This window comes from Solanum dulcamara, chromosome 8, assembly GCF_947179165.1.
Source record: "Solanum dulcamara chromosome 8, daSolDulc1.2, whole genome shotgun sequence".
In the NCBI taxonomy this organism is placed as follows: domain Eukaryota; kingdom Viridiplantae; phylum Streptophyta; class Magnoliopsida; order Solanales; family Solanaceae; genus Solanum; species Solanum dulcamara.
In genome coordinates, this window is record NC_077244.1 from 47,345,684 (window position 1) to 47,373,096 (window position 27,413).

General features: G+C 31.7%; 1 protein-coding gene across 1 annotated transcript; it reads right to left on the reverse strand.

Moving 5' to 3' along the window:
• Nucleotides 1-7,068: 7,068 nt before the first annotated feature.
• On the reverse strand, nucleotides 7,069-11,146 carry LOC129899136 (probable LRR receptor-like serine/threonine-protein kinase IRK). The gene is made up of 3 exons (XM_055973958.1): nucleotides 9,475-11,146; nucleotides 9,145-9,334; nucleotides 7,069-8,653 (listed from the first exon to the last, which is right to left on the reverse strand). The coding sequence occupies exons 1-3, from the start codon at nucleotides 10,514-10,516 to the stop codon at nucleotides 7,201-7,203; spliced, it is 2,685 nt and encodes an 894-aa protein (XP_055829933.1). The 5' UTR covers nucleotides 10,517-11,146; the 3' UTR covers nucleotides 7,069-7,200.
• Between the last annotated feature and the right edge of the window lie 16,267 nt (nucleotides 11,147-27,413).

A 27,413-nucleotide genomic window follows, 5' to 3' on the forward strand; every position in this document is an offset into this window, starting at 1 on the left:
TATAGAAATCACACTAGTCTAGGAGCTATTTACTAAATACATACTAGTTTGCAATATTACGAATCTTATCAGATTTTGGTGTGTCTGGATACATGGGGTCAAAATTAGGTGTAAGTTACTCTAAATACATTGTATTCAAGTAGATTCACATGTATCTGGGATACGTAGACACCTCTCGCTCGCCTCTCTCACCTCCCTCCCATCTTGCTCGTCACTCTCCCATCTCACTTGCGTATCTGATATTTTTGATACATGCAAATCACACCAGATATATCCAGACACATGTATCTCATGTGTATCTAGTGTGATTCACATGTATATGGAATATTTAGACTAATGTCCCTCACCACCTTTCTATTCTGCTCGCCTCTCTTCCTATTTCAGTGTATGTGGTAGCAAAAAACATATATCTAGATGTATCTGAATTGAAATCTGATATGAAATATAATTATTTTAAACTATAGAGAGAATTAGTAAATATGTTTGGAATGTTTATATAATTAGGTAGTTTTTCCTTTTTTCTAATACATCCCACCATACAACCCCTAAGTGATTGACTTATCTAAATAATAGACATAAGAATACGTAGAAAAAAAAGATTCAAACTTGATATTGCAAGTGTCTTATATGATCACTTGTATTCAGGTCTTCAATTAGAACAAATTGTAGTTCAAGTGTCTGACAAATTTAAGGAGTTGTTGAAGTATTAAACCTAACTATAATAAGACTCAAAATATAATTGTAAGGCATGTACTTGTAATCGGTGTTTAAAAAGTGGAGGTGTGAGGTGAGGTATTTTACGAAGTAAGAGGCGAGGTGTTTTACGAAGCAAGAGACGAGATGTAAGCCTTAAAATACAAGGCGTAAGTCCCATGACTCTTCTGGGCGCAAGTCTCATGTGTATTCATTTTTATAATTTTATTACTAAAGCAAAAGTAAAATTTTCAATAATTATGCAAATAAATATAAAAAATTATCAATAATATAATAAAAATATTATAATTATTATTTAAAAAAGGTAACAACACGAAAATGATAATATGTGAGATAATCTTTAAAACCATGAAATCATCACCCACTCCATCATCATCATCGATCTCCACATTTACTAGTCTTAGTTAGGAGTGGGCATGGTATGGTATATATCGAATTACCATACCATTTCAAAATTTTTGATATCGTGATTTTGGTATTATGGTATTTGATATGGTATATGGTATATATTTTAAATATTTTTGCTATTCGATATGATATTTGGTATTTAAAAATAACATATCGAAATACTGAATACAACCTAGTATTAATATAAACTAAAATGTAGAAGTAGAAATTTTGACTACTCTATTTTGATTGAAATGTATTTTAAATGTAATTGATTAACAAAAGGAGTTGTTTGTACTTTCTTTTGATTATATATTTCTATGTGTGTAATGTGTTAGTATGATACAATTAAGGACATTTTTTGAATTGTCGAAGTCATAATAATTTATTGTACAAGTATATTAGTCAAAGTTGAACAAACTATGATTACTGATTTATCATACCGCAAAATATCGAGATCGAGCTTCAAAATACCAAACCATACCAAATTAAATTGGTATAGTAATGATATAATAGTTTTAAAAATTGAATACCAAAATTACTGTGTGTAACATCCCCTAAAAACGTTGTATACGATGTTTCAAGTTTTGCCTAAACATGATACAGCCTCTGTAGTTTGGTCATAACTTTTCATAGGAATATCCAAATTGAGTGATTCAAATTTTTGAGTAACCACAAGATCATTACCTACAACTTTTATGAAGACCATATTTTAAGATTCGGAGGTTAAGTAGGTCAAATAAATTAATCTTTGTAAGGTAGGATGCTGTGACGGAAATGAGTGTTTATAGAAGAAAAATCATATCTCACTGTAGGTTTATCCAAATTGGTTGATTTTTGAACTCTATGAAACTAGACTTCCATATCTACAATTCTTATGAAGACACCAAATCCTAATAAGGAAGTTATCTTATTCAAACGTATCTCCCAAAAAGAGTATTCTGTCAAAGATAACTCATTTCACCTACCATAGAAAGATCTAGATACATTTGACATCACTCATGACATAAATTGTCCTCCATTTAACATCATCCATGACATCAATATATTTCACTAAATTTTCAGATTTTTATTTATAATTATTTTATTTATTGTTAGGTCCTCTTTCCCACCTATAAATACCCACCTTATTTCCTCATTTTATTCATCAAGCTTTCTCAAGCAAATCTTCTCTCTATACACTTCTTTACACATTCTCAAATATAGTTTTAGTTCTTAGTAGTGAAGAAATACTATTCCGGTAATTCATATATTCCGGGTAGTACACAAAACGTTCCGGCAAGGAGAGAAGCTAGGACTCAAGAGTGGTCATTAAGTCTTTCGGTACCAACTAAAGCTTCGGTTTCCAGGTATGTAAGGTTTCAATGAGAGTATTCCTTCCACTCTCATGTCTAAATTATTTTGATTATATGATAAATTATATTTATTTTTTTAAGCTCTACTCTAAGTTATGTGGGTGTTTATCCATGGGTTCTTCCACCCATGTAGTCCAAAAACTCTTTCAATTAAATATCTTGATTTCAAGTAATATTTTCTTATGTTAATTCTTATTTTTACTTAATAGTATGAATCATGGTTAAACTAATGATTATTGCTCTATTTTGATGCAACATAATTTCATATGTATGAATTGATGATTTACAAGTAAACCCTCTAATTATCTATTTAAATGTTCTTGAAATTCATGGTGGATTGTTTAAAGCATGATTTTTAATTAATGGATTTCAAAGTATTTATGTATATTTATTTACATACATATTTGCAAGTTGAAGTGATTTGAACCCACCTAGTTTTACTATGTTTTTAATAAAGTTTGACTTGAAAGCTTTGACTCCAAATAAATGTTTATGAAAGCAATATCTATGATCAAAAAGGGAGTCTTATGAAATGAAAGAATGATGAAATGATATGAATGATGGATTCTTTATGCAATAAGGACAATTCTTGCATATTTGAATTATCAAATGTTTTAATGAGCTATTCTACCGAATATGATGTTTGAATTCTCAAGTTATATGCTATGAATATTTTGAAGTATTAAACTATTTCGTGGGATTGACTTAGCACCGAATGAGGCATTGAGGTGGGATTCGGTAAGGGAATTCTAGTAGCAACCCCTTGTCTCATTAACTATGTGCCAACATAGGAGCCCTTGTAGGCTTAGGCTAATGGATCCATAAATAGCCCTTAAAGTAAAGTTAAAGAAATAAATGAAGTTGACGGAGTTCTACCTGGCAAGTAGTCTCCCCGGCCAACGTAGGGGGTTATGTTGGATTCCATGTAATAGCTCGCATGGTCTTAAATGTTGGTTATGGTTAATTTCCCACAAAATGAATGTTTTAAAGGATATATATATGATTTATTATGCATACATTAAATTATGATCCATATTACATAAATGTTTTAATGTTTTCTCAATGTTCATGCATCCTTACATACTTAGTACATTCAAAGTACTAACGCATACTCTTTTGCCTACATGATATCACCATGTAGGGATCAGTGCTCCTCCTCATTCTCCTCCACGTGGCTAGTTGATATTCCATTGAAGACTACTTTTGGTGAGTTCCCATGTTCCGGGAACAATACTCCTTTATCTTTCTAGTTTATGATATGTTAAGATATTTTACTATGGAATTTCTTCTATTATGATTGAGGGTGAGCTAGGGACTTGTCTTAGCCCCGTTAAATCTAATAGTTAGAGGTATTGTTGGACATATGTAAGTTGAAGATTTATTATGATTTCCGCTTGTTCATTTATCATCATTACCTATGAAAGGCTAAAAGAATGCTAAGAGGCTTGTTTGAGGTACTTTCGGGTTCCTCATTCGCCATGTCACGTTTAGACCCTAGGCTTGGGTCGTGACACTGTGCCGAAATTTCAAATACTGTACTGTACCATACCATGCCCACCCCTAGTCTTAGTTCCACCATCAACTACTATTTGCATTGCTTTTTCTTTAGATATTTCAAAAAAGTAGAGCGATAAGATATGTAATAATAATATTTTTATTTTTGTTAAACACTTATAATATATTTATAATACAGTTTTAATACATATTATAACAAACAATTTATAAAATATCTATAATATAAATTTTACTGATAGGTAATGCATTTATCACACACTTTAATATAATTATAATACAATGTGTCAATTTTTTACTAAGCAAGCATAATATATTTTTAAAACACTTATAATACATTTATATTATATGCATAATTCACTTTTAATATATAGTGTAGATTTATCATAGTATTGCTATAAATGATAGTAAATAAAAGATGTCGTTAAAATCAGTAATTATTTATTAAAAAGCATAATTTTTACACAAAAATAACCCTAATTCTTACTCTTTCAAATTTTAGTCAGTATTCAATGTATAATTTATATATAATCAGTGTGTATATTATTACATATTACGGCTAAGCTAGGCAGATAAAAAAAAACTAAATGACTGATTAAAAATGTTTAAAGTCCTTAATGATAACAGGAAGAGGTTAGGTTAATCTTGGGCCCAACACCATTCATGATACCTGTGCATGCCAGAGATGCAATTTCAAGACAACTCATTTTAGTCATCTAAAGTCTAAACCACATGGCTTTACACTTTAGTAAGATCATCAAATATCAAACTTAATAAATAAATATTTGTACCAACCATCCTCTTCTGCTTTTTTCCATTTTCCTTAGTACAAAAAAGATCAAATTGATAGTTCATCATTTGAACATGTTAAACATTATCTAGCAACTTAAGAGTTATTTCTTATGAAGACTATTTAATCTAATAGGTGTGTAGAGCTGAAAAAGTCTAAAGCCTACAGAAAATTAATGATTTTACAACAGCAAATGACTAAATACTATAAACCAAAATTTGCATTTAAATAGATAAATAATATAGTTAGTACTAGACCCCTAGAGACAGGCCATAAGTATCAAAATAAAGTATATTAATTAAAGAGCACTGCTTCTCCAACAGCATCACATTCTCAATTAATTTATTCCCCTTCTCTGAACCATTTTCCCTCTTACACTTACATTAATCAAAGGCTAAAAGGACAAATATACCCCTGATTTTGTGATTATTAGAATAGATATATTTTTTGTTAAAAAAATAATATATATATATATATATATATATATATATATATATATATATTCTCATCATCTAATAGATAGTATATTTTTATCCTTTTCATTAACACTTGTATTTTTAGTGAATTAAATAAAAATTTAAAACAGATTTTTTAATTTCATCCCGGTGACTTAGAAACCTGACATTGAGCCCGTTTGGATAGGCTTTAAGTTGGTCAAAACCAACTTCCTTTTTAGCTTTTGAACGTGTTTGCTTAGTACTAACTTTAAGTCATAAAGTTCTTAAAGCCAGTCAAAAATGAAAAGTTAGGATTCCTAACTTTTTTTTTCTAACGGCTTAAAATCATTTTCTTTGACCATAGAAATTACTCTTATATCCTTTATATTTTAACTAAATTCTCAAACTACCCTTTTTATTCTTTTAACCCTAAAAATCACATCATTTTTCTCATTTAAGCACTTTTATCCAAACACTCAACTACTTATTTATAAAAATAACTTTCAGCACTTCATACATAAAAATTATTTTTTTAAGCCCATCCAAATGGGCTCATTATTTACCCCTTTAGACCCGATCAAACTTTTTTAAAACTCAATCCGTCTGGTAATCAGTCATCACCCGATGACACAGAAACTTGACATTTCTTGAGGGATTGAGTTTCTTTTATCGGGTTGGCTCTCGGTTTGATAACAAAAAAATGGGTTGTAATATTTTAAAGTCATGCAACATTTTTTGAATTAAAAAATTAAATTTTATGATTTTTAAAATTAAACAAATATAAGTCTCTTAATGAATAAAATAAATATGCATTATTTGTTAGATGGTGATGCCTATATACACTATTTGTTAATGAGGATTTAATTAAATTAACACCTAAAATATCTTCAAATTATTGAAAATAATAGATAACCGTCCCCCATTATCCACCTAGTGGCTCCTAAATACCGTCCCAATAATTTAAATAACTTTCCCTCTTGTCACTTTTGCTTTCGTCTGAACTCTGTTACTATATTATAATAATCAGTTTGTTGGATTGTTTGCTTTGAAGTGGGAGGGAGCTATACGAATCTTTGAGGCCATCAGACTATCTATTCACTTTTTGACTTGGCCAATGTATTTGCCTGACTCTGTCATGTTTGGTAAAGTGCTTCACAAACTACAACATATCTGACTATCCTTCTCTAGTAAATTTATTTATTCTCCTCCAACATAACTTGGGTTTAACTTAATTTTCCATAAGAGGCACTAAAAGACTATTTTGTCCACATCTGATTGAACACATAATTTAAAATGTCATTTTGACTTAGATATTAGCATATCAATTATTATAGTAAATTAGTAATTAAAAGTTATTTCCTCCGTTTCAATTTGTTAGTGTGATTTAAATTTGATATGGAGTTTAATAACAAAAAGAAAGACTTTTGAATTTGGTCTATCTTAAAACATGTCGTCGGATAGAAAGTTAGATTTAAAAGAATTTGTTAAAAAAAAGACAAGGATGTTATTATTCAAACAAAGTAAAAGTGATATCACATCAAAGTTTTGATTCAATTAGCTAAATAAAGTTGAATGCATAAAAGTTACAACAATTATTTAAATCTATATTATCTTCCTAGTCTTGGATTATATTGTAGTCTTGCTGTCATGAGAGGTCATATTCCTACAGACATGCACAAAATGCATTAGTTTGTCTCATATCTGAACCTTTTTTCCGAACTGGCACATCCACTTTCAAAAATTTTAAACTTGGAAATCCATACATCTTGCATTCATTTTGAATAAACAGGAACAGATTGTTAAGGAAATGCCAAGAAGAAAAAAGAGGGTAATCCATGAGGGGCATAGATAGAGAAGCAAATAACAAATAATGTAATTCAAAGGAGGGATTTTATAACAATTAAGAGCAAAATATTCTACAACAACAAATTCCAACTTCTCTAAATAAAATCAACCAGGCCAGGATGAGACATTTATCTTACAATCTCTATTAATCTAGTGAACATCATACAAGTTCATCCTGGCCTTCTGAAGGACATCGTATCAGCTCCAAAATGTTAACAACTTCTCCCATATCAGGCCGGTTGGATGGAACTTGTGATGTGCAGATTAATCCTAACTTCATGACAGGAATCGCCTCATCTGCTGGAGATTTTCCCTGCAGCCTTGCATCTATACAGTCTTCTACCCTGCCTTCTTCTAATGCTCCTCGTACCATGTCACACAGCACTACCACGTCGTCCTCCATATACTCAACTGGCCTCTTTCCAGTGACTACCTCCAGGACAAGGACTCCAAATCCATACACGTCACACTTCTCGGTTATCTTCACAGTTTTGCATGCAAATTCAGGTGCCATGTAACCGAGTGCACTCTGAATTTTGCTACTCAACACATATCGATCAAGCATGGGTAACAGTCTTGCTAATCCATAATCTGCAACTTTAGGCTCACCAGAGCTATCAATCAGGATATTGCTGGACTTTAGATTGTAGTGGATTACGTTCATTTGGTGCAAGTGAGCCAAGCTTTTTGCTGTACCGAGAATGATGTTGAACCGCTCATTCCATGAGAGGAAACACCCACCAGAACCTTCATGGAGATGCTTGTACAAATTTCCACCAGCCACAAATTCATATATAAGTAACTGTAAAGATGGTGTCCAATAATAACCCTCAAGGGTGACAAGATTATGGTGACGGACTTTTCCCAATTTCCTAACTTCCCTCTCAAAATCTTCCTGAGACTTAACAAGACTGGAGACGGTAAGCTTCTTAATGGCCACTGGATGCCCATCCCCAAGGACAGTGCGGTACACTGCTCCAAAACCACCTCGCCCAAGCTCACAGTCCTTGTTAAGCAGAGCATGTGCCCCTGTGCTGAAGTCAGGATCACCAGAAAACATGACAAGCTTACCAGAATTTGCATCAGTGGATGGAGAATGGCTAAAATCATCTCCGCCAGAAAATGTAAGGGCTGCAGTAGCAGAACGCGGTGCCACTGACCGGACACGAATATTGAGCACAGTAATGGCAATCACACCAACAAAAATAACAGCAGCTGCACCAATAGCAATGAGGGCAGAGATGCTTAGGATTTTCTTCTCATGGCGAATACTCTGCGGGACAGCGCTGGGAGTAGAAGAATCAGTGGAGTTGGGATTCAGAACAATTGGCTTGGGCATGACGGTAGAACAAGACCTATTGACAGCAGCCCCACATAGAGATGGGTTTGCTGACACAGAATAAGGAGAAATAGTATTAAAAAAACCATTAGAAGGTAGCTCGCCCTGTAGCTGGTTGTGTGAAATGTTGAATGAAGAGAGATGGCCAAGATCTCCAAGCTGCTTTGGTAAGACTCCCGTTAATTTGTTAAAGGATAAGTCAACACTTTGAAGGTAAGTCAGTTTAGCTAGGGCTTCAGGTAAAGGACCAGTTAGACTGTTATGTGATAAAGACCTGCCAAGTTGATTGAAGTAAGACATTAACTAATTGTAGCAAAAGTTCATATTAAGGTAACACCAGGCAATACATAATGGATATAGATAGATAGATCATGAAGGCATTGAGAGCCTAGCAATCTGATATCGTTGTTACTCTCATGCCTCATGTAAGATATTACTGTCATAACCACTCAACTTGTTCGACAGTTTAGCACATTACCATAAATATTACTTCGCAACTAGCTTTTATAATTAGAAGCTGATAATTTTATTATCATTGCAAATTATAAACTCTACATGATTGCTAGAGCCACCAAATTTCAGCAGAAAATGATTGAGAATGGTTTCGAATTTGAATTTGCCTCTAACACACTCTTTCCTCGCCTGAAAACTAAAGAGAACATAAACACTATAATACCACTATAGTATCCTCTTAAGAATCTTCAAGCAGAGAAAGGCAATGTCCAACAGCAAATTAATGAAACATAAAGAGATTCAAGAACTTACAAGGAGACTAATGAAGAACAATTGCCAATTGAACTAGGAATTTCTCCAGTCAAGGTATTTTTCTCCAGACTAAGTTCCATGAGAGATGTTGTTCCTCCAATTTCCGCAGGGACAGTACCATATAACCGATTTTCACTCAAGTCAAGAATATTCAAGGATTTTAATTGGCCCAAAGTTTTAGGAATGGTGCCTGCAAGTGAAGTTTCAGAGAGTTAATTAAATTTTCACCAGATAACTCTCATTGCTAGAAGCTTGTGATGACAGTTCTTTAACAATGAAGCTAAAGCATTATTTGTAATTCTAATTTAAAGGGCCAAGTATGAAGTTTACCCGCCAAAGAGTTATGACTAATATCCAATTCCAGAAGCTTAACACAACTGCTCAAGGATTCTGGCAAGCTTCCAGAAATCCCATTCTGCGACACCTTTAATACTTTCAGTGACTCAAGTTTCCCTATTGAAGTTGGAATGTTACCAGAGAATTTGTTCTCAGAAAATTCAAGAATCTCAAGGCTTTTCAGTTCTCCAATCCATTCTGGTACAATGCCCACAAAAGCATTACGTCTCAAAATGAATTCACTACACAGGCTAAGCTTCTGCATTGTGCTTGGAAGCTCTCCAGAAAGAGAATTTTCACTCAAATCAATTGACCTCAAAAGCAAACAACCTCCAATTCCATCCGGAATTTCACCCTTGAAAAGATTTCTCCCCAAGTTTAATTCTCTCAAATTACTCAGACCCTGAATGTCCACTGGAATTTCGCCGTCCAACAAATTGTTTGACAAATCAAGAGACCTTAGTCCATTCAAAGACCAAATCCCAGAAGGCACCAACCCAGAAAACTGGTTTGACGATAGATTAAGAGACGCAAGTGTGACACAAGAGCTCAAACTTTCTGGGATCTGCCCTGAAATTACGTTATTGGCCAAAGAAATTGATCTAAGCGGCCCACATTGTTGAAAGTAATCTCCAGGAATGTTACCAGATAAGTTGTTTTCACTCAAGTCAAGAAACTTGAGATTAGCAAGTTGAGCAAGACTAACACTGATACTTCCTGTAAGATTGTTCTTTGCTAGTGAAAGTCTGTGAAGAAACTGCAAGCGTAAAAGGCCTCTGCTTATCCTTCCAGATAGACCAAATCCATCAAGAACAACTTCAGACACCCTATTGGATCTGGGGTTGCAGTTGATTCCATTCCAGTTACAGGGACTATCATCCTCTTCATTCCAAGAATTCAACTTTCCATCTGGATCTTCAACGTCCGATTTGAACACAATTAGTCCCAGTACATCATCATTCAAAGATGGGTTCAAAGCTTCCACAAACACGGTCACCAACAGAAATAAAAACACATTAACAAACAACTTTCTCATTTCCAAAGCAATGTTGCTTATAATTCCATAGACAAGACAAGGCCCGACAATGTTTGGTTTGCTATGACCAAACTGAAGAGAAAAAAACAGACAAGAAAACCAAATTCCAAAATAGGAGTTGAAATGACCAATTACAACTAACTAGGCAAGATATGGGTCCCCAGCAGTGACAAATTTAATCAAAAAATCAAGACACAAAACCCTAGAATTCCAAAATACAGCTGAAACGAGGACCAAATCTGCTAAAAAGAGTATATTTTAAAGACCCAGACGGAGAACAGAAAAATAAAAAGCGCATAAACCTACTGAAAAAAACAGCTCGGTGGGAGTCGAATTTAGCTAAAGTAGAAAGGAACTCGAAGAAGAAGTTTCGACCTTCAAACTAAAAGCAGCAGAAAATGTGAGTTGAGATTTTTCCAGGAATGAAACCGCCGGTGCCGGGGAATTGTCCTTAGCTTAAGAAAGAGTTAAGAGGGAAATCCGCCGAAGAGAGTATGAGTATGAGTATGAGTTTTCCGGCGACGGCGAGTCAGTAAGACATTTATTAAAGTGCTCTCTCTTTCACACACTCTCTCTCTCTCTCTCTCTCTCTGGTGTGAGTGGGAGACAGAGGGAGACTTTATTAACGGGAAAAAGAAGGAAAAGAGAAATTGAGAAGAAGAAGAGGGAGCGATGAGCCTTTATATATTTGACACGTATCGATGTATAATTGGTTGTCTTAAGTCTGATGTGGATTACACGTAGTCTTTGTCAGGCAACTAAATAGTGATAATGCTTCAATTTTTAGAAAAACGTAAATTAAATCCTAAAAAAGGGACAAAATTAACAAGGTGGGCCCACTTGAACGGAAAGGAATTCACTAAAATTGAAGTAGGTACTAAAATAAAGTGGGTAATTTAATAGCAGTATAAAATCTATTTTGTTCTTACTTCCTCTATTCCATATTAAATAAGGTATTTTTTAGGAATTTTTTATTATTCAAAGTAATTGAATTATTCAAAATTCAAAATTAATGTTTGAATTTTTTTTATATTTTTCCTTTTATTTATTAAAAATTTATATTTTCTAGGAGATAAATCACACTACTTGTAAAATTATATTTATGATTTTACAAAGGGCAATAATGGAAAATATTATTCAAATTATGTCCTTGAATATTTTTCTAAATATGTGTGCATTACCTTACAAATTCACTTAATATGAAATGGACGGAATAATTAACTTCTAGCTTCTAATCACGAGTAAAAGGAGGAGAATATATTTTGAAGCAATTTGGCAACCGCTAGAGAAAATAACAAAAAATAAACTCATATATTTGAGTGTAGATTTAAAATATTTTTTAAGTGTGTATTTAATATGTTTCATTTGAATTTTTTATGTTTTTCAAAAATCAATACTTTAGTTCATATAAAATATTTTTATGAAATTTTGTTGTTAGATGTGATGGAATCTATTGTTTTTTTTAAAAAAAATAGTGAGAACTCATATTTAAAGATATAATTTTTATAGTTTTTACTATTTTAATCTATTTTTAGAGCTAGGTATAATTTTTTTTGACGTGTAATGTTTGCTATTTTAATCCTTTTCATGTGATCTTATAAGTTTTTTTATGTTGCATGTATTATAATTTGATAGATTTTTTTTTTGTGTGTGTGTTTATGATTAAAAGTAAATATCATTATTTTTTGTGAAATCTAACAGATATAGTTCGATAATTGATGGAGACTAAGAGTGTTATTTATTGACAAACTAAGCTTAATGCATATTTAGGAGAATATTTGAACCTCGGCTTAAACATAACATGTAATTTTTGTCATTTTTTTGGAATTATTTCGACAACAGAATTGACTATAAAGGGTTGTTTGATTGGTGAACAAGTTATATCGAAATTGTAATGATAAAATTATGTTATAGAGATTAAATAATTACAAAATTATTTAGTGAATATGTTTTAATTGATAGATGTTTAATTGATTTGCCTAAAAATAGGATAATTGGGTTACAATATAAATAAGTATTTGGATTTACATTAGATAAATTGGTTAAATTTTTATTTCTAATTTGGCTTCTTTAAGGACTTTGGTAGGACAGTCTTAATGAAGCCATATCATTTTTGTATTTATTCTATAATTAATAATTTTAAAATTGCTGTCCCGTATAGATGATGATAAAACAATAATATTATCATTATAATAATTTTGAGATAAAATTAATATTTTCTTGAAATTTTAATTTCGAGATGATCAATTTTAGGATTAAAATTATCATTATAATATAACCAAACCTGAAATTGCTCATCTCAAAATTAAAATCCCAATCAAATGTTAATTTTATATTTTATCTCAAAACTGTTATACTTCATCCCAAAATTGACCACGCACTGATGTGACAAACATTATGGTGTACATAAAATATTTAAAGAAGAAAAAGTAGGCAATGAATCTTATAAAGTCAAAGAAATTACTTGGCATCTCCGATTCTAACATCAAATTTTACATTAAATTTTGTGCTAGCATCAAATTTGGTATAAATCAAATTCAAAACATGCACCAAATTTTACATCAAAAAATTTCTTTCTCTTTATTATTATATTATTATTTTTTATTTCATTTATATTTTTTTATTTCATAAAATAAATTTTTTTCTAAAAAACATTCACTATATATAATTTTCATATTGTCTCAAATTATAGTCATTTAATATAAAATTATTTTATATAATAATTTTTTAAATAATATAAATTGCTAGAAAATATTACATATTATACATAATAATGGATAACACAAATAATAGTGAAATCATTAACGAAATATAATTAAATAAACATTACACAATTGAAAATTTTATTTTAAGTTCTACATGAATATTCAACTTTCAAAATCACTACAGTGCTTTCATAAATGCTCTATTAATGCATTACGTAGTTCAAAATGAGCTTCTTTATCCTTAATTTTTTATGTCGAGATTTATATTTTTGCATATTTAATTTTTGTCAAGGTTCATTGTGCTTATATCCAATTCAAATTTATAGTAAAATTAACATAAATTTAATTTCAAAAAATTCATGTAAAGGAAAATAATATATAAAAAATAAAATTTTAATCAAAAATTAATATTATAAAAATATTACGTAAAACTACTAAATGTTTTAATTAAAACATACCAATTTATATAATATTTAATTAAAAATATTGTATAATAAAATAATAATAAATGACAATTGATGTGATGAATAGTGTAGCACCAAATTTGGTCCTACACTATTCACATACCAAATTTTGCACTAAATTTGACATGAATTTGAGCAACTTTGCATCAAATTTTACACTAAATATAGCATTTAGGGTAAAATTTGGCATGGATCGAATATAGCATAATATGTTTGATGTAAATGTAAAGTTGTTCTAGAGTCAATTTCATGGTCATAGCTAGCATGGGGTTGGCATACCCCTTCATTTACACACACTACTACAAATTTTCTCAGTGTATTCATTGTATACACTTTTATTATTTCTACTTTAATTATTATATTATATATTCACCAACATATATCACTTAATTACAATAAATTACTATTATCTTATAATAAATATTGAGTGTAAATATTTTTTCTTTTTTTTGTGTGAATGAAGTGGTGAAATTAAAAAAGAAAAAAAGGAGATTAAAATCCCAAGGGATGAAACAAAGAAGGCATATGCATGGGCATACCTAGTAGGAGGGAAGACATTCAAATTTACTTTGTTGTAGGAATATTTATATTATATAAATAGAATAAAAATGAAGGAAACTGATCAATTATCCCTTCTATTTTAACAATAGTTTATATTTAATCTTCTTTATATTTTTCGAACAAATTTGTCCTCGTTTGTTAGCCATTTATTCAAACGTACCCCTTGCTCTAACGGAGGAAAGGGTACATGCACAGTATATGTCAAGTCCTAAAATTGTGAGGTGCAACTGATACCTTAATGTCAAAACTTAGGTATGAGTCGATCCTGCTGAATCATTTGTTAATAGCGCATAACAATCACACATAATCAAAAAAACAAACATGTATATCTCGATTTGAAAATAAGTCCTCGACCAACAAAGCTCTAGCCAACAACTCTACAAAGAAAATAATTACTCTCAACAGTTTATATAAAGCAAAATATAACTAGCACACAAGTCTTATTTGAATCATCGAGTCCACCATAATATCTGTGAAAGCATAAATGCTATACGGACCGTCAAGACCGTCATGATCTCTATACGTAAGTCTGAAACATGTATATATACTATAATTCAGGACCACAGGTCGTTGTATAGGAGTAATCTAAAATAATAAGTCAAAACAACTATCTAACTGTAACCAACCAACAAACAAGATCAACATAGCCAATAGCTTGGCTATACAACTCAAAACACTAATCTGCAAGTCTCTATAAATACAATATTTTATCAGAATAAGGGCTCGATCCACCCTAAATTTGTAAGTGCAAAACATGCAAACCTTTTGGACTCTAGCAACCCTTAGAAGAAAGGAGTCAATCAATTAGTTGGATAGACAATTGTGCTACTCGACAAGTCTGTCTGATCGTCACTCAAGGCCTGCAGACATGAATGCAACACCCCGAAGCAAGGGTGCATTAGTACAAAATAATGTACTGAGCATGTAAGACAAATTGAAAGCTGAAACTGAAGTATAAGGATTGAACGAAAAGGACAGGAGTAAAACAAAAGTACAATACCTTGGTAAAAATTTTAAAATTTTGATAAGAATTTGGGGCCCCTAAAATTTGGGGCCTAAGGTATATTCCTTATTTTTTTAAAGCATGAACAGACCCTGCATATCCGTCGATTTCACAAACGCGACGAAGGTAAAATTTGGTTATGCACAGTCTGTCTATTTGGCGACGATTTTTCTTAAAAAACTGACTTTATCCGTTGATTTTGACTCTTAATTTTGACCCATTTTTATTAGTGACTCTTTGAGTGCTCTAACTTTCCCACCCAACAAAATATCCTTGTTCCTTTCTTTATTCAAGAGCTTATAGAAATATATCTGTCATCTTATGTCTTTTTTATCAACACTTCGTCATTCTAGTGCTTGATACATTTCAACTGGATAAAAAAAAATGTATAAACTACAGAAATTAGCAATAGTTAAAGTTGATTTTCTTTTAATCAAATTGAAAAAAAATGAGTGTATTAGCAAAAATAATGCATCCATTAATTTAGTTAGGTGTTTGAATTGACTTATTTTTAGTGGGTTTTGACTTTTAAGATAAAAAAATTTTTGAAAGTGTTTTGATAACTCAAAAAGTGCTTAAAAAACTTTTTAAAGCTTAAAACGTACCCCCCAAACCAAAAACTATAAATTTAATTTTTAGCTTATAAGTCAATTATAAAAAAACCAATCCAGACACCCCCGCATACCCTATACTTTGTCCGTAACCTTAACTCCGTTAAGACAAAGCGTATATTTGAACAAAAGACTGCGACAAAGATAAATATGAATTATTTTTAAAGTAGAAAGATGAATTTAACAGTTTATTTCCAAAAGCAAATTTATTTTAATATATAAATGATTGAATCCTTTGATACGGGATTTTTTTTTTGTGTAGTGCAAAAATGAGATTAAAAATATATTTTAATTGGCAAGTTCAAATTGCAATAATTTCATATTTGATGCTTGTTAAAAACTCGGGTCAATTTTCTAAATGGTCATTCAAATTTAGGAAATTGTCTTTAAATATTATTTTTATTTTACTTAGAATTAAAATATCACTCACATATCATTATTTTCCTCCAAATATACTTAATACTTCAAAAGCCTCATTCTCTCCTAATTGGCATGTTATATCATTAAAGGCTTAATTTTTTTTTTATAATAGACTAATTTAATTCATTTATTCAAAATTATAGTTTTGTTCTTTATTTTTAATAAATAAATAGCTTAGGTTATTAAGAAGAAATTTGCATGCTTATAAAAAAAATTCGGTACTTAAACTAATTTATATTATTTTACTAAATAGTCATTCATGTTTTGAAAAATGACTATATAAAGCACTTTTATTTTTTTAAAAAAAATAATATCACTCGATTATTACTATTTTTCTCAAAAAAATATTAAATATTTTAAAAGTGTCCTTCTATTCTAGTTGATATGCCATGTCATTAAGCCACCATTTTTAAAAATAATATACCTATTTAACTCATCATACTTAAAAAAAAAAAAAAGGACAGTCCGGTGCACTAAAGCTCCCGCTATGCGCAGGGTCCGGGGAAGGGCCCGACCACAAGGGTCTATTGTACGCAGTCTTACCTTGCATTTCTGCCAGAGGCTGTTTCCAGGCTTGAACCCGTGACCTATCATACTTATGTCTCCAAAAAAATATAAATTACCTGAGAATTTATGAAGATCATAGAAAAAAAAATCTAATTTCCTTCAATTTCTACCAAACAAAATATAATGAAAAAGTCTTTGTATTTATTACTTGAGAATTTTTAAATCCCTGAGTAAATTTTCTAAAAAAATTAAACAAAAATATTTTCTTTAAAATATTCAAATAAATTTGTAAGGTAGGGAAAAGTTGGTAAAAAAAAGAAATTTATTATTTAACTTTTATTTTTAATTTTATTTTTATTTTATTCTTTTTTGACTATTATATTATATTTTATTTTATCATACAATTAAACACCAATATATATTCGTATCTCATCCTAAATTCATGAAACACAAGTAATAATTAATTGAATTGCCTATTTAACTCAATATAAACACACTATACGAGATTAATTTGCTCATTAATAAAGATCATAATTTTATTTTCTAATATAAATACTACTCACTTTCTATTTTTTTTTCTCAAAAAAAGATATTATAAGTGTGGATTTCAAAGTACACAATCAATTCCTTTTTAATAGTTAATTGAGTTTTATTGTTATTGATCCATTATACAATATATGATTAATTAATGTAAGTTGGTGTTCAGGAGTGATTTGTATATCAGTATTTTTTGAATATATGTGTTTAAAAGTATTCAAAATTGATGGCATTATAGCAAATTTTTAAATTCTTCATAGAAAAAAAAAATAAAAAAGTTTAGTTATGATAAAGATTCTTAAGCATGAAAATTTCTTCTTAATAAATTAATATATTTTTTAAAAAAAATAATAAGATTATTATTTTAGCTAAATTAGTTTGATGAATTAAATAACTCTATTATTTTAAAAAATGAAGTTTTACTGACATGACACGTCATTTAGGAGAGAATGAGGCTTTTCAAGTGTTAAGTATATTTGAAGAAAAATAGTGATAATTGATTAATATATTGGTCCTAAATGAAACAAAATAATATTTAAAGATAATTTTTTAAATTTGAGTGACAATGACGGAATTAATCGTTCAAATCTCCTACATAAATTCTTGCTTAAGACATATATATATATATATATATATATATATATATATATATATATATATATATATATATATATATAAGGAAATTAGTTGGGGACATAGAGGGAGAAAAGGAGTTATCAAGAGGGGGATGGGATGGTTGTTGTGAAGGTGAAGGTGAACGTGAAATGAAGAAAGGTAGTTGGAGAAAGAGAAGGAAAATGTGAGTATAATAACTTATAAAGAAAGAAATGAGGGTAGTAAATGTGTAACATCCGGTAGGTTCGCCTCAGATTTTGCATCACAATTTCCTCAATTTATTGATTTTAAAGCTTCCTTTAATTCCAATGAAAGATCCAACCATAAACATCTCTCAAGGACCACTACCTCCTCAACATAAAATAAAAATGTATTTTAAGAAACCTTATACTATCTTTATATCCATATTAGTGTAACGACTTGTCCCCGTCGTTAGGAATAGGCCAATGGGAAGGATTTCGGGCCAAAAAACTCGGGTAGTAATTTTGAAAAAACTTAGCTTAGGTCAAACTTGGACGAATTCCGAGTCAGGTGAAGTCTAGGGTGATCATGTGAATGATGGGAGGTCAAACCTCTAATTTGATTCGATAGGCTGATAGTCAGGACGATACGAAATATTTACGGCTTTACGAAATTACATTCGGGAGAGTAAAACTCCTAGAATCGAAATTGGTGTGTTGTGAAATGGGAGCTTGGAGCACAAACTCTAAGCTCACTATTTCCGCATATCCCGCCAGAGTGGGACAGTCGCGACTTAAATCGTGACAAAATCCAGAAATGGTCTTTTTCTGTAAAATCAGTTTATTGAACTTTGAGAGGCGACCTAGGACAAATTCTATCAAGTTTCCACGCTTAAGGTAAGGATTTTATTCCCTAAATTTATACTTTGATTCTTAGAACCTAGAAAGTATGGTGGGTAATCATTGGGAAGGGTTTGAACTGAAAACCTATGGTGGAAAATAACCCTAGGGTGAGGTTGGGATCATGGGTTTGGCCTAGGGTGTGCATTGTGTTATATTTCATGATAGTTAGGCCATTGTGTTGATCCTTTATATGTATTTATTATTTTCTAGATCAAGAACGAGAAGAACGAACCCGGAAAGGAAAGACTCTTACATTATAAGGTGGTTGAAGCGTGAATTTGAGGTAGGTGATGATCTAGTTTTTCGTATATGTATACTTGTTAAATTGCTTCATGATATGCATGTGTGTATAAGAATAGGGAAACATGCTAGATTATGTGCGAAATGATCACTTGTTGGTCTGTTTTTATGATGAACCTGTTCTTGGTGATATAAATGCTGTAAATACTGAATGTATTTATGATTGTGGTATCATTGGATCGGATGTCACGTTCAGGCACATATTTGGATCGAGTGTCATGTTCCGATACATATTTGGATATGATGTCACGTTCCGACACAAAGTTGATTGTTAGTAGGTCCTTTGAGAGGACCCTTCTATGAAGTTATAGCATGTGGAAGATATTGAGTTGTGATATTGATGAATATGGTTGAATTTGAGATTAGTTGACTTATTCTGTATATGTAAATGTCTATTGTTTTGAATTTATTTGTCTATAAACCGCGTGATCCTATCAGTACACCATTGTTTTTGTGTACTGATACTACTTCTGCTCTGCCTTTTGTTGAGTACATGACATATTCAGTCGTCTGTGGAGAGAACTCATCTAGAGGAGTCTTTGTGTTTTCGAGTTCAAGAGTGAGCTGTTCCTTCAGGCTATCGTGGACTCTATCATTATTTCTAGTCCTTTTCTTTTCCAATACGTAGATGTTCAGACAATAGTTTATTTGTTACTGATTTCTATTTAGAGTTGTACTTCTATTCTAGACTTGTTAGTTTTAGAGTTTTGGTACGATAACTTTCAATCCACAGGGTGTGTTTACTTTCGCATAATTTGGGTTGATAACTAGTTGGTTTTTGAGTTTATGGGAACTCAGCATTTATCTTTGATTTAAACCTGCTTCCGCATCTTTAAGTTTGTGTATACATTGCGATTATTGTTGTTTGACTGTTAGAATGGTTCTCCCACCGAAGAGTTAGAGTGGGTGTCAATCACGACGGGTCGGGATCATGACAATTAAGACCTTTTTTTTCCAATGCTAAAATATTTTTCACATTGTACAAGCACAACATTATTATTTTTGTAAGGGCCGACTAGTACATGTTTTAATTATTTCATCGATATCTTTTACCTTACATCAATATAGATATTAGATAATTTTGTCATTCAAAAAGCTACCCAATATTCTTTTTATCTCTAGTGAAATTTATATCTTGATATCTAAGGTTTGTACCCACACCTGACATTACTATCCAATAGATCAAATTGTAGGGTGGGTGCAAGCTTGCAAAAGTTTAGTAAAACTTGATATCTTTGTTTTAATTTATTTGAAGGTATTTGATTGGACATAAAATTTAAGAGAAAGAAAAAAATAGAATTTTGAAATTTATGGGGTAAAACAAATTTAAGATATTTATATTATTATAAATTATTTCACAAAAAATAAATAAAAATTCTAAAATCAAATTATTAAATAAAAAGAACGTCATTTTTGTAGTTGATTAAAAAAGATTGTGTTACGTAAATTGGTACAAATATGTAGTAGTGCTTTTTAACTCTTCAAGCACAAACATTCGATTTAGTGTATTATTTTCACTAACTAAAGAAGCAAAAGTTATAAGTTGTCTTCCGCTTTTAAACAGTTTTGGTTGAACATACTTATCATAACTTTCGTTTGCATTTAAGTGAAGGGCAACATAGAGTATGTGATAATTAGTTCTTATTCACTTGAGACACCATTAATTAAAGAGGTATCTGCGCATAATTATTGCTAAGTTTTACTTGGACACTGGACAGAGGGGAAACGGTACATCTCATTATTATGATAATAACTTCAAACACAGCTCACGCCATTATCATTCCAAACCTTTTATATCATATGTCCTGCCTTTTCAGCATTCATGTACCTATAAATTTATTTTAGCCCCTTTAGTAACTTTATATATTTCATCTAGTACCTGGACAATATAAAAGAAAAACGATAAAAAGAGAATTATGTTATCGTATTGTACAACATAATATTTTTAATAATAATGTTGTCAAACGATGAAATGTATCACAAGGGTACTATGGTCATCTGTAACTGTCATGTAGTTAGTCGACCTAAGCCTAATTAGCCAAGGCTTCTTACATAATTGTCCAGATGACAAAAATAAAATGAGAAAAGACATGATGTCACACTGAAGTTATTTTGAATTTTCAAAAAGACATCTTAACTTTAAAAGCGTCCTATTACCCCACAAAAGTAAATATCTTTGTAAAAGGACTATTTTGAACCATTTTCTCACCTAGTTTGTGAACACGGACAACACGCGCGTGAAGGTCTGTTTTTGCTGCTAAAACCCAATTAAAAAGTGCCACATGTCAGTTGTTTTCTTTATTAATTATTTACTTCATTTAAATTCATCATCGTCCCCTAAACAAGCTCTAAAGAGCCGTTGGTACTCTCTCTGATTAATTCATCATCTTCCCCCAAAACAAGCTCAAGCACAATAAGGTAGGAATAGTTTTCTCTTTTAATTTGCAGTCGAAAAAGAATATTGAAGTTGTTCAAGGTTTAGTTTCTTCTTTATTTCATTTAGTTTTGAGGAATCAAGATATTTTTGTGATTAGGTTTTGAAGGAAAATGGCTATAATAAGTCGATTCTAACACTATAGAATACTAACACTAGCAACGATAATAAGTCGATTCTAACACCTTTTACACAATAATAATCCCTAAAACCCAAACAATAGAAAAAAATATGATCTTTATCAAATAATATAAGAAAATCCTAACATGTTAACCTTCAATTCCTTGTTTACACAGCTATTCCTCCAATAATTTTGACCAAGAAACGTCAAAAAGGAAGCAGATGATCTCCTTTTGAAATCGTTTGACCAAGAAAACGAAGAGTCTTGAAAAACAAAAGAAAAGAAAGAGTTTTCTTTTTGAAATGAATCGGATCGGGTTGAAACTATCGTGAGCATCACACGCGTCTGATAGGTGAGAAACTGGGTGGTCAAAATGGTCCTTTTACAAAGATAATCAATACTTTTGTGGGGTAATATGATGCTGGCAAAGTTAAGGTGTCTTTTTGAAAATTCGAGACAACTTCAATGGTGACTTTATTTTTTTTCTCAAATAAAATAAATAAAATGGTTGCATGTACATGTAATATATGATATGTTTAAATAGTTATGTAATGTATTAATGTTGTATAAATAGTATATAACTATGTATATGATGTATAACTATGAATCAAAGATGTATATACATTCATGTACAATGTTTATACAATAGTTATTATATTGCAATAATTCATTTTCCTCAACGAGCTAATTTTTTTTAATCCTGACCAACTCAAATTTCCTCTAAACAATTTCAAAGTTTAGATATGAGCTCTTCTTGATGTTATTGAGTCTTTTGATATAGTAATCACTCAAAAAGAATCACGTTTGCGACACGTCGAATTTTACAATTACGCTTTGAAGAAACTTTAAATGGCTAATGGAGCCTTTCAACACTAGCCAACTCAAAATCTCCTCGCAACAATTCTAAATTTTAGATTTGAGCTCCCCTCGATATTTTTAATTCTTTTGATATATTATTCTTGCGGCTTGTCGAATTTTAAAATCAAAATTTGAAGAAGCTTTAATGATTGACATGGAGTCTTAAGCTTCTTTTCACTATTCCAATCACAGCAAAAGAAGGAAAGTAATGAAGAAGAAGAATATAGAAGAATATAGAAGAAAAGGAAAGTAGTGAAAAAGGAAGGATGAGGAAAAAGGAAGAAGAAAGAGAAAGCAATGAAGAAGAAGGAGGAAGAAGAAGGAAAGAAGGAAAGAAGAAATGCTTTAATGGCCGAAAGAAAAAGAGTGAAGAAAAAGGAAGGAAAAAGGGAAAACGATGGGCCGAAAATTGTACTTCGCTGGAAATAACCAAGGTTGAATGTTCATTTTTAGTAAATAATGATAATTGAGTTATTTTTTAAAAGATATTTTAACTCAGGGATATTTGACCTAATATTTTCAGAGCTATTACTATCCATGCTAAGGTATAATGAACCCTTCGATCTTTATGGGAAAGCCAATGGTGAAAAGATTTGGCAAGAAAGCTTTGTGTAGTACTTGAAAATTCAGGTTAGGCCAGTTTTAGATAAAATATGAGTAAGGTGAGATATAGAGAAATATGAAAAAGGATTGAGATTAATGTCCAAGTGTGGAATGTATTTTCTATTAGCTAAGGTGTTAAGGAGTCCGTAGGACTTTTTGAAATTAAAATTGGGTAAGTAGAACCTCCTATATCGAACTTGCGTGAAGGGGTTATTTTAGAACGTTAAGGTTCAAAGGTGTGTTGTGAAATAGGGACTTTTGGGAAGATTTCTGGGTTTCTGTCTATGCAAGCCGCTATGGTGGTGTTGCTATAGTAGACTAAAAGCAGCTACAGCGGGGTTAATCACGATTTTATGTAGAAAAGTCCCAAAACCGCTCTTTATTTATAATTTTGCTTTGGAGAAGTGCAGAGGCAACCTATGGCGTTTTTCACTTGTTTTCCATCATTTTTCTCGGTAAATGTAAGTTAAATATTCTCCTAACTTGTAATTCGATTCTTAAACCTTAGAATCTATGGTGGTTTTCTCAGGGGAGAGTTTTGACTTGAATTAATGGTGGAACAAGCTCTGGTTAGGATAAAATGATCAATGAGTGTTGCTCCCAATAGCACACACAAGTGTACGTAGTCAACCAAGTAATATAGTGACTCTAAGATGGATTATCGAACGCAAAGAACTTTAATTCAGCAGGTGATTAACTTTCAATGTACTTTAAGTAAATGCACGTGTGTCAAAGAAAGTTTGAATGGTTATTCAAACTAATAGTTTACCAAAATTAAATTAACTAACTAACTAACTATTGATGTGATTTCTAATAGAGTTTGTCACATACTTGGATAAAATTTTAGGGCTGCAGCTTAGCATGAGTTTAAGTCTAATATCTCTTTTTTTGGAATCCGATAGGTTGTCAAGCTATTGATTTACAAGGTTAATTTTACGATCATGATCTCTCGACCTCTAATCGCCTACCACATTTGATAGTCTAACTACATCATTGAGCTGGAATAGACATGAACCAACTATGGAGATTTAAGTATTCATATTGTTTAGTAACCAATCACGGTGTACTACATATATCTCTATCCTAGATACGAAATACTCTAAATCCTATCTTAGATAAACACGCTCTTTGCATTCCTCGTTCTATCCCTCTATTCTTCTCTTGAGTTCAAAAGTGGACAAGAAATTTATTCTAATGTTGATCAGACATTAAAATAGTAAAAACAAGAATACAAGAATAACTAAAAGTGACAACCCATCTTCATCTAAAGAAATCATTATTCAAACCATAACTTTTAGCCACATCCCTAGAATAGGGGAATTTAGCTACTCATGATTCGATTCATGATAAAATATAGTTGTTTAATCATCAAGAATTAGAAAGATGAAAACAAAAGTGATGAACCCTAGTTTTCTACACAATAAAGTCAGGTTGAAATTAGAATTCGAATAATAATTAAAATAATAAAAAACTTGAGTATTTAAAGAGTTAGAAATTCTCGACCAAAATTGGCACTCCAGGTCCATGACGCTAACTTGTTCCATAGCTTCAGGCCTGGTAAATTCTTCTTTTCCATGGTGCGGAGTGGTTACTGACTCCACCGGTTCAAAATCACTTAGCTTGCCAAATTGCTAACCAACACTTAGCTCGCCAAATTGCAGTACCCAGCTCCGCGATGTGGAGGAGCTCCATTTCAATGCATTTCACAACTTGACATTCTATTCTTAGAAATATCAACTCCTATTTGCCTCACTTTCCATTTTTGCCCTTTTTCCGTTCATATTAGCACAATTTTTACCCTGCAAACACTTAATCATATTGGTTAGCAAAAATACATAATCAAGTCTAAAATACTAACAATAACATAGAATTTGCTCTCAAACTTAGCTAGAAACATGGTTAAACTTGGCTATTGGGTGTATAAATACGTATAAGATCACACCCCACACTTAAAGCTTTATTTGTTCTCGAAAAAATCCACAAGTTAAAATACAAGATGACTCACATACATTAACAACACGAGGCTTTCATCTTAGACTACAATGACTCGCATTAATGGCATATAACCCAACTAGCATGTTATCCCAGCAAAGTAACTCAAATGACTAGTCCAAAACATCCTAACCTCAAGAATTTACTCTACCACTTAGTGAGATCATGCACAATACTTGTTCAAGAAAACATATAAATCACCAATCTTTCATCGAACATGTGCCCTTATCACAAAGGTGTCACCCATAATCACTCACGTATATACAAGTTTTAACATAGATAGGTGTAAGATAAAATTCAGCTCACTCTCTCAAAAGAATTCTCATGCAACATAAGATAAACCATAGACTTTTTCTTAGTGTATTGGTCCACTAATAAAAGAATATGACAGTTCAAGATCAACTAGGACTTTGTGGGTTGTAATTGTTATACCCCGTACTTTTGTACCTTGAAATGCCTCTTAAGTTTCTTAAGTTTTTGGAAGGATTCTTAAGTTTCTTAAAGCTTCTTAAAAGTTACCATTGAGCTGGATAATCTATAACTCTACCAAACAACTCTAAGGAAGAGAGAATGTAACGCCCCATAGTATGGAAGATTAGAAATACGGTTATAAGAATTCGGAAGGAGTTGGAGGCTAAGTAATGAGTCGTAGGACTTGACTTACTTTCGTAAGCTACCAACTTGAAAATCTTACATACTTAAGCTACTTGAGTACATACCAATCTTATATAGCAAGGATTACATAGGTTCGTACAATAAGATGAGATTATGAACCCACGAGGGGGAAAAGAAGATGCCACGTGGTAGCATGAGAGAGTGCCACATGGCAGCAGCTGGAAGTTCCACGTGGAAGCAGCTGGAGCAATGGGTGGACCCCACATGTGGCAGTTCATGGTTGGAGGAGGTGGTGTGGTGGCCCAATGAGGGCTTGACACATGTCACTACTTAGGAGTTGACATGTGTCACCTCCTAAGGTGGCATATATATATATATATATGTTTATGATAATCCTTATCAACAAAAGGTCATTCTTATCTCCAAAATTCAAGAAAACTCTAGAGAAAAAAAGAGAAGAGAAACCCTAAGCTAAGAGATAAAGAGGGCTACGGATTTGGAGGAAAAAAAAAGGTAAATCTCCGATTTCGTTCTGTGAACTAATTAACTAGGGTATACCAAGGTGATATGAAGGTGTTAGTAATGTAAATTTATGATTTGGATAAGAACCACAAGGGCAACAAGCAGCCACAAAGTTTTAGTCGCGCTAAAGGAACTTCCGAGGCGAGTTTTGGCGAGTTTCGGGCAAGGTAAGGTTTTACCTTTCAAATTAAAGTTTATGATTATTTTATGAGGTATATTACATGTATTAAATAAGGTTGGAAGTATAAAAATTATATAAGGATGCTTGACATTAGAAACAAACTAAATTGAAGTCGTTATAGTGAAATCAAAATCGAGTAGTGTGTTGCGATTGTCGTGCTATGGTTGCAGCTGGTTTGGTTGCGTGTTGCAAGGATGGAATGTGTTTGTAAAATTATGTGGGTACTTCTGGTTTCATCCACACGACCCTCCGTTTCATATTGTTAAAGAATTTATGAAATAAAGGTTAAAAACTCTATTTTGGTATCATAGTTTTGATCTAGTTGTTTGGAGTTGTATTGAGTAATGTTGAAGTGATGTGATTATATATATAGCTGCTGGTTTTTGTTGGTAATATGGATTCTAAGATTAGCGGTTGGATAGTACAAGTTATAGGGGAGATGCTGCCCGATCTTTTGTAACTTCGGAACTAGTATTAAACTAGTCGAGGAAAATGGATACTTGGTTGTAGAGTTGGAAATTGGAAAGTGAAAGGTTATTAACCTTAGTATTTCTTTCATTTCAAATAGGTTCAAAGGACGACAAGAAGAACTTGGGTAAGAGTAATCCATAAGAGGTATGTGAAACTATCTCCTTTCTCTTGGCATGTCTTTGGCATGAGTAAATGGAGCTATCCTTCTTTCCTCTTGGTATGATTTTGACATAAGTATGATGCTATTATGCTATAATTATTCACCAATCCATGACGGTCTGGGTATGATATATGCATATGATGACTCCATGAGGGAAAGTAGAGAGTATGTAAAGCATATTCTTTCTCTTCTTTTGGCATGTTCTAGATGTACGTAAAAGATGATACAATCTCGGAGGTGACTCCATTCCTAAGTGTTTCTCACTCATCCTCTAATGTTGGAACTCTTACAATAATTGAGATACTACTTCTCAAGTTTTTCTATACATTGGGAAGTAGTTAGTATGTAAAGCTA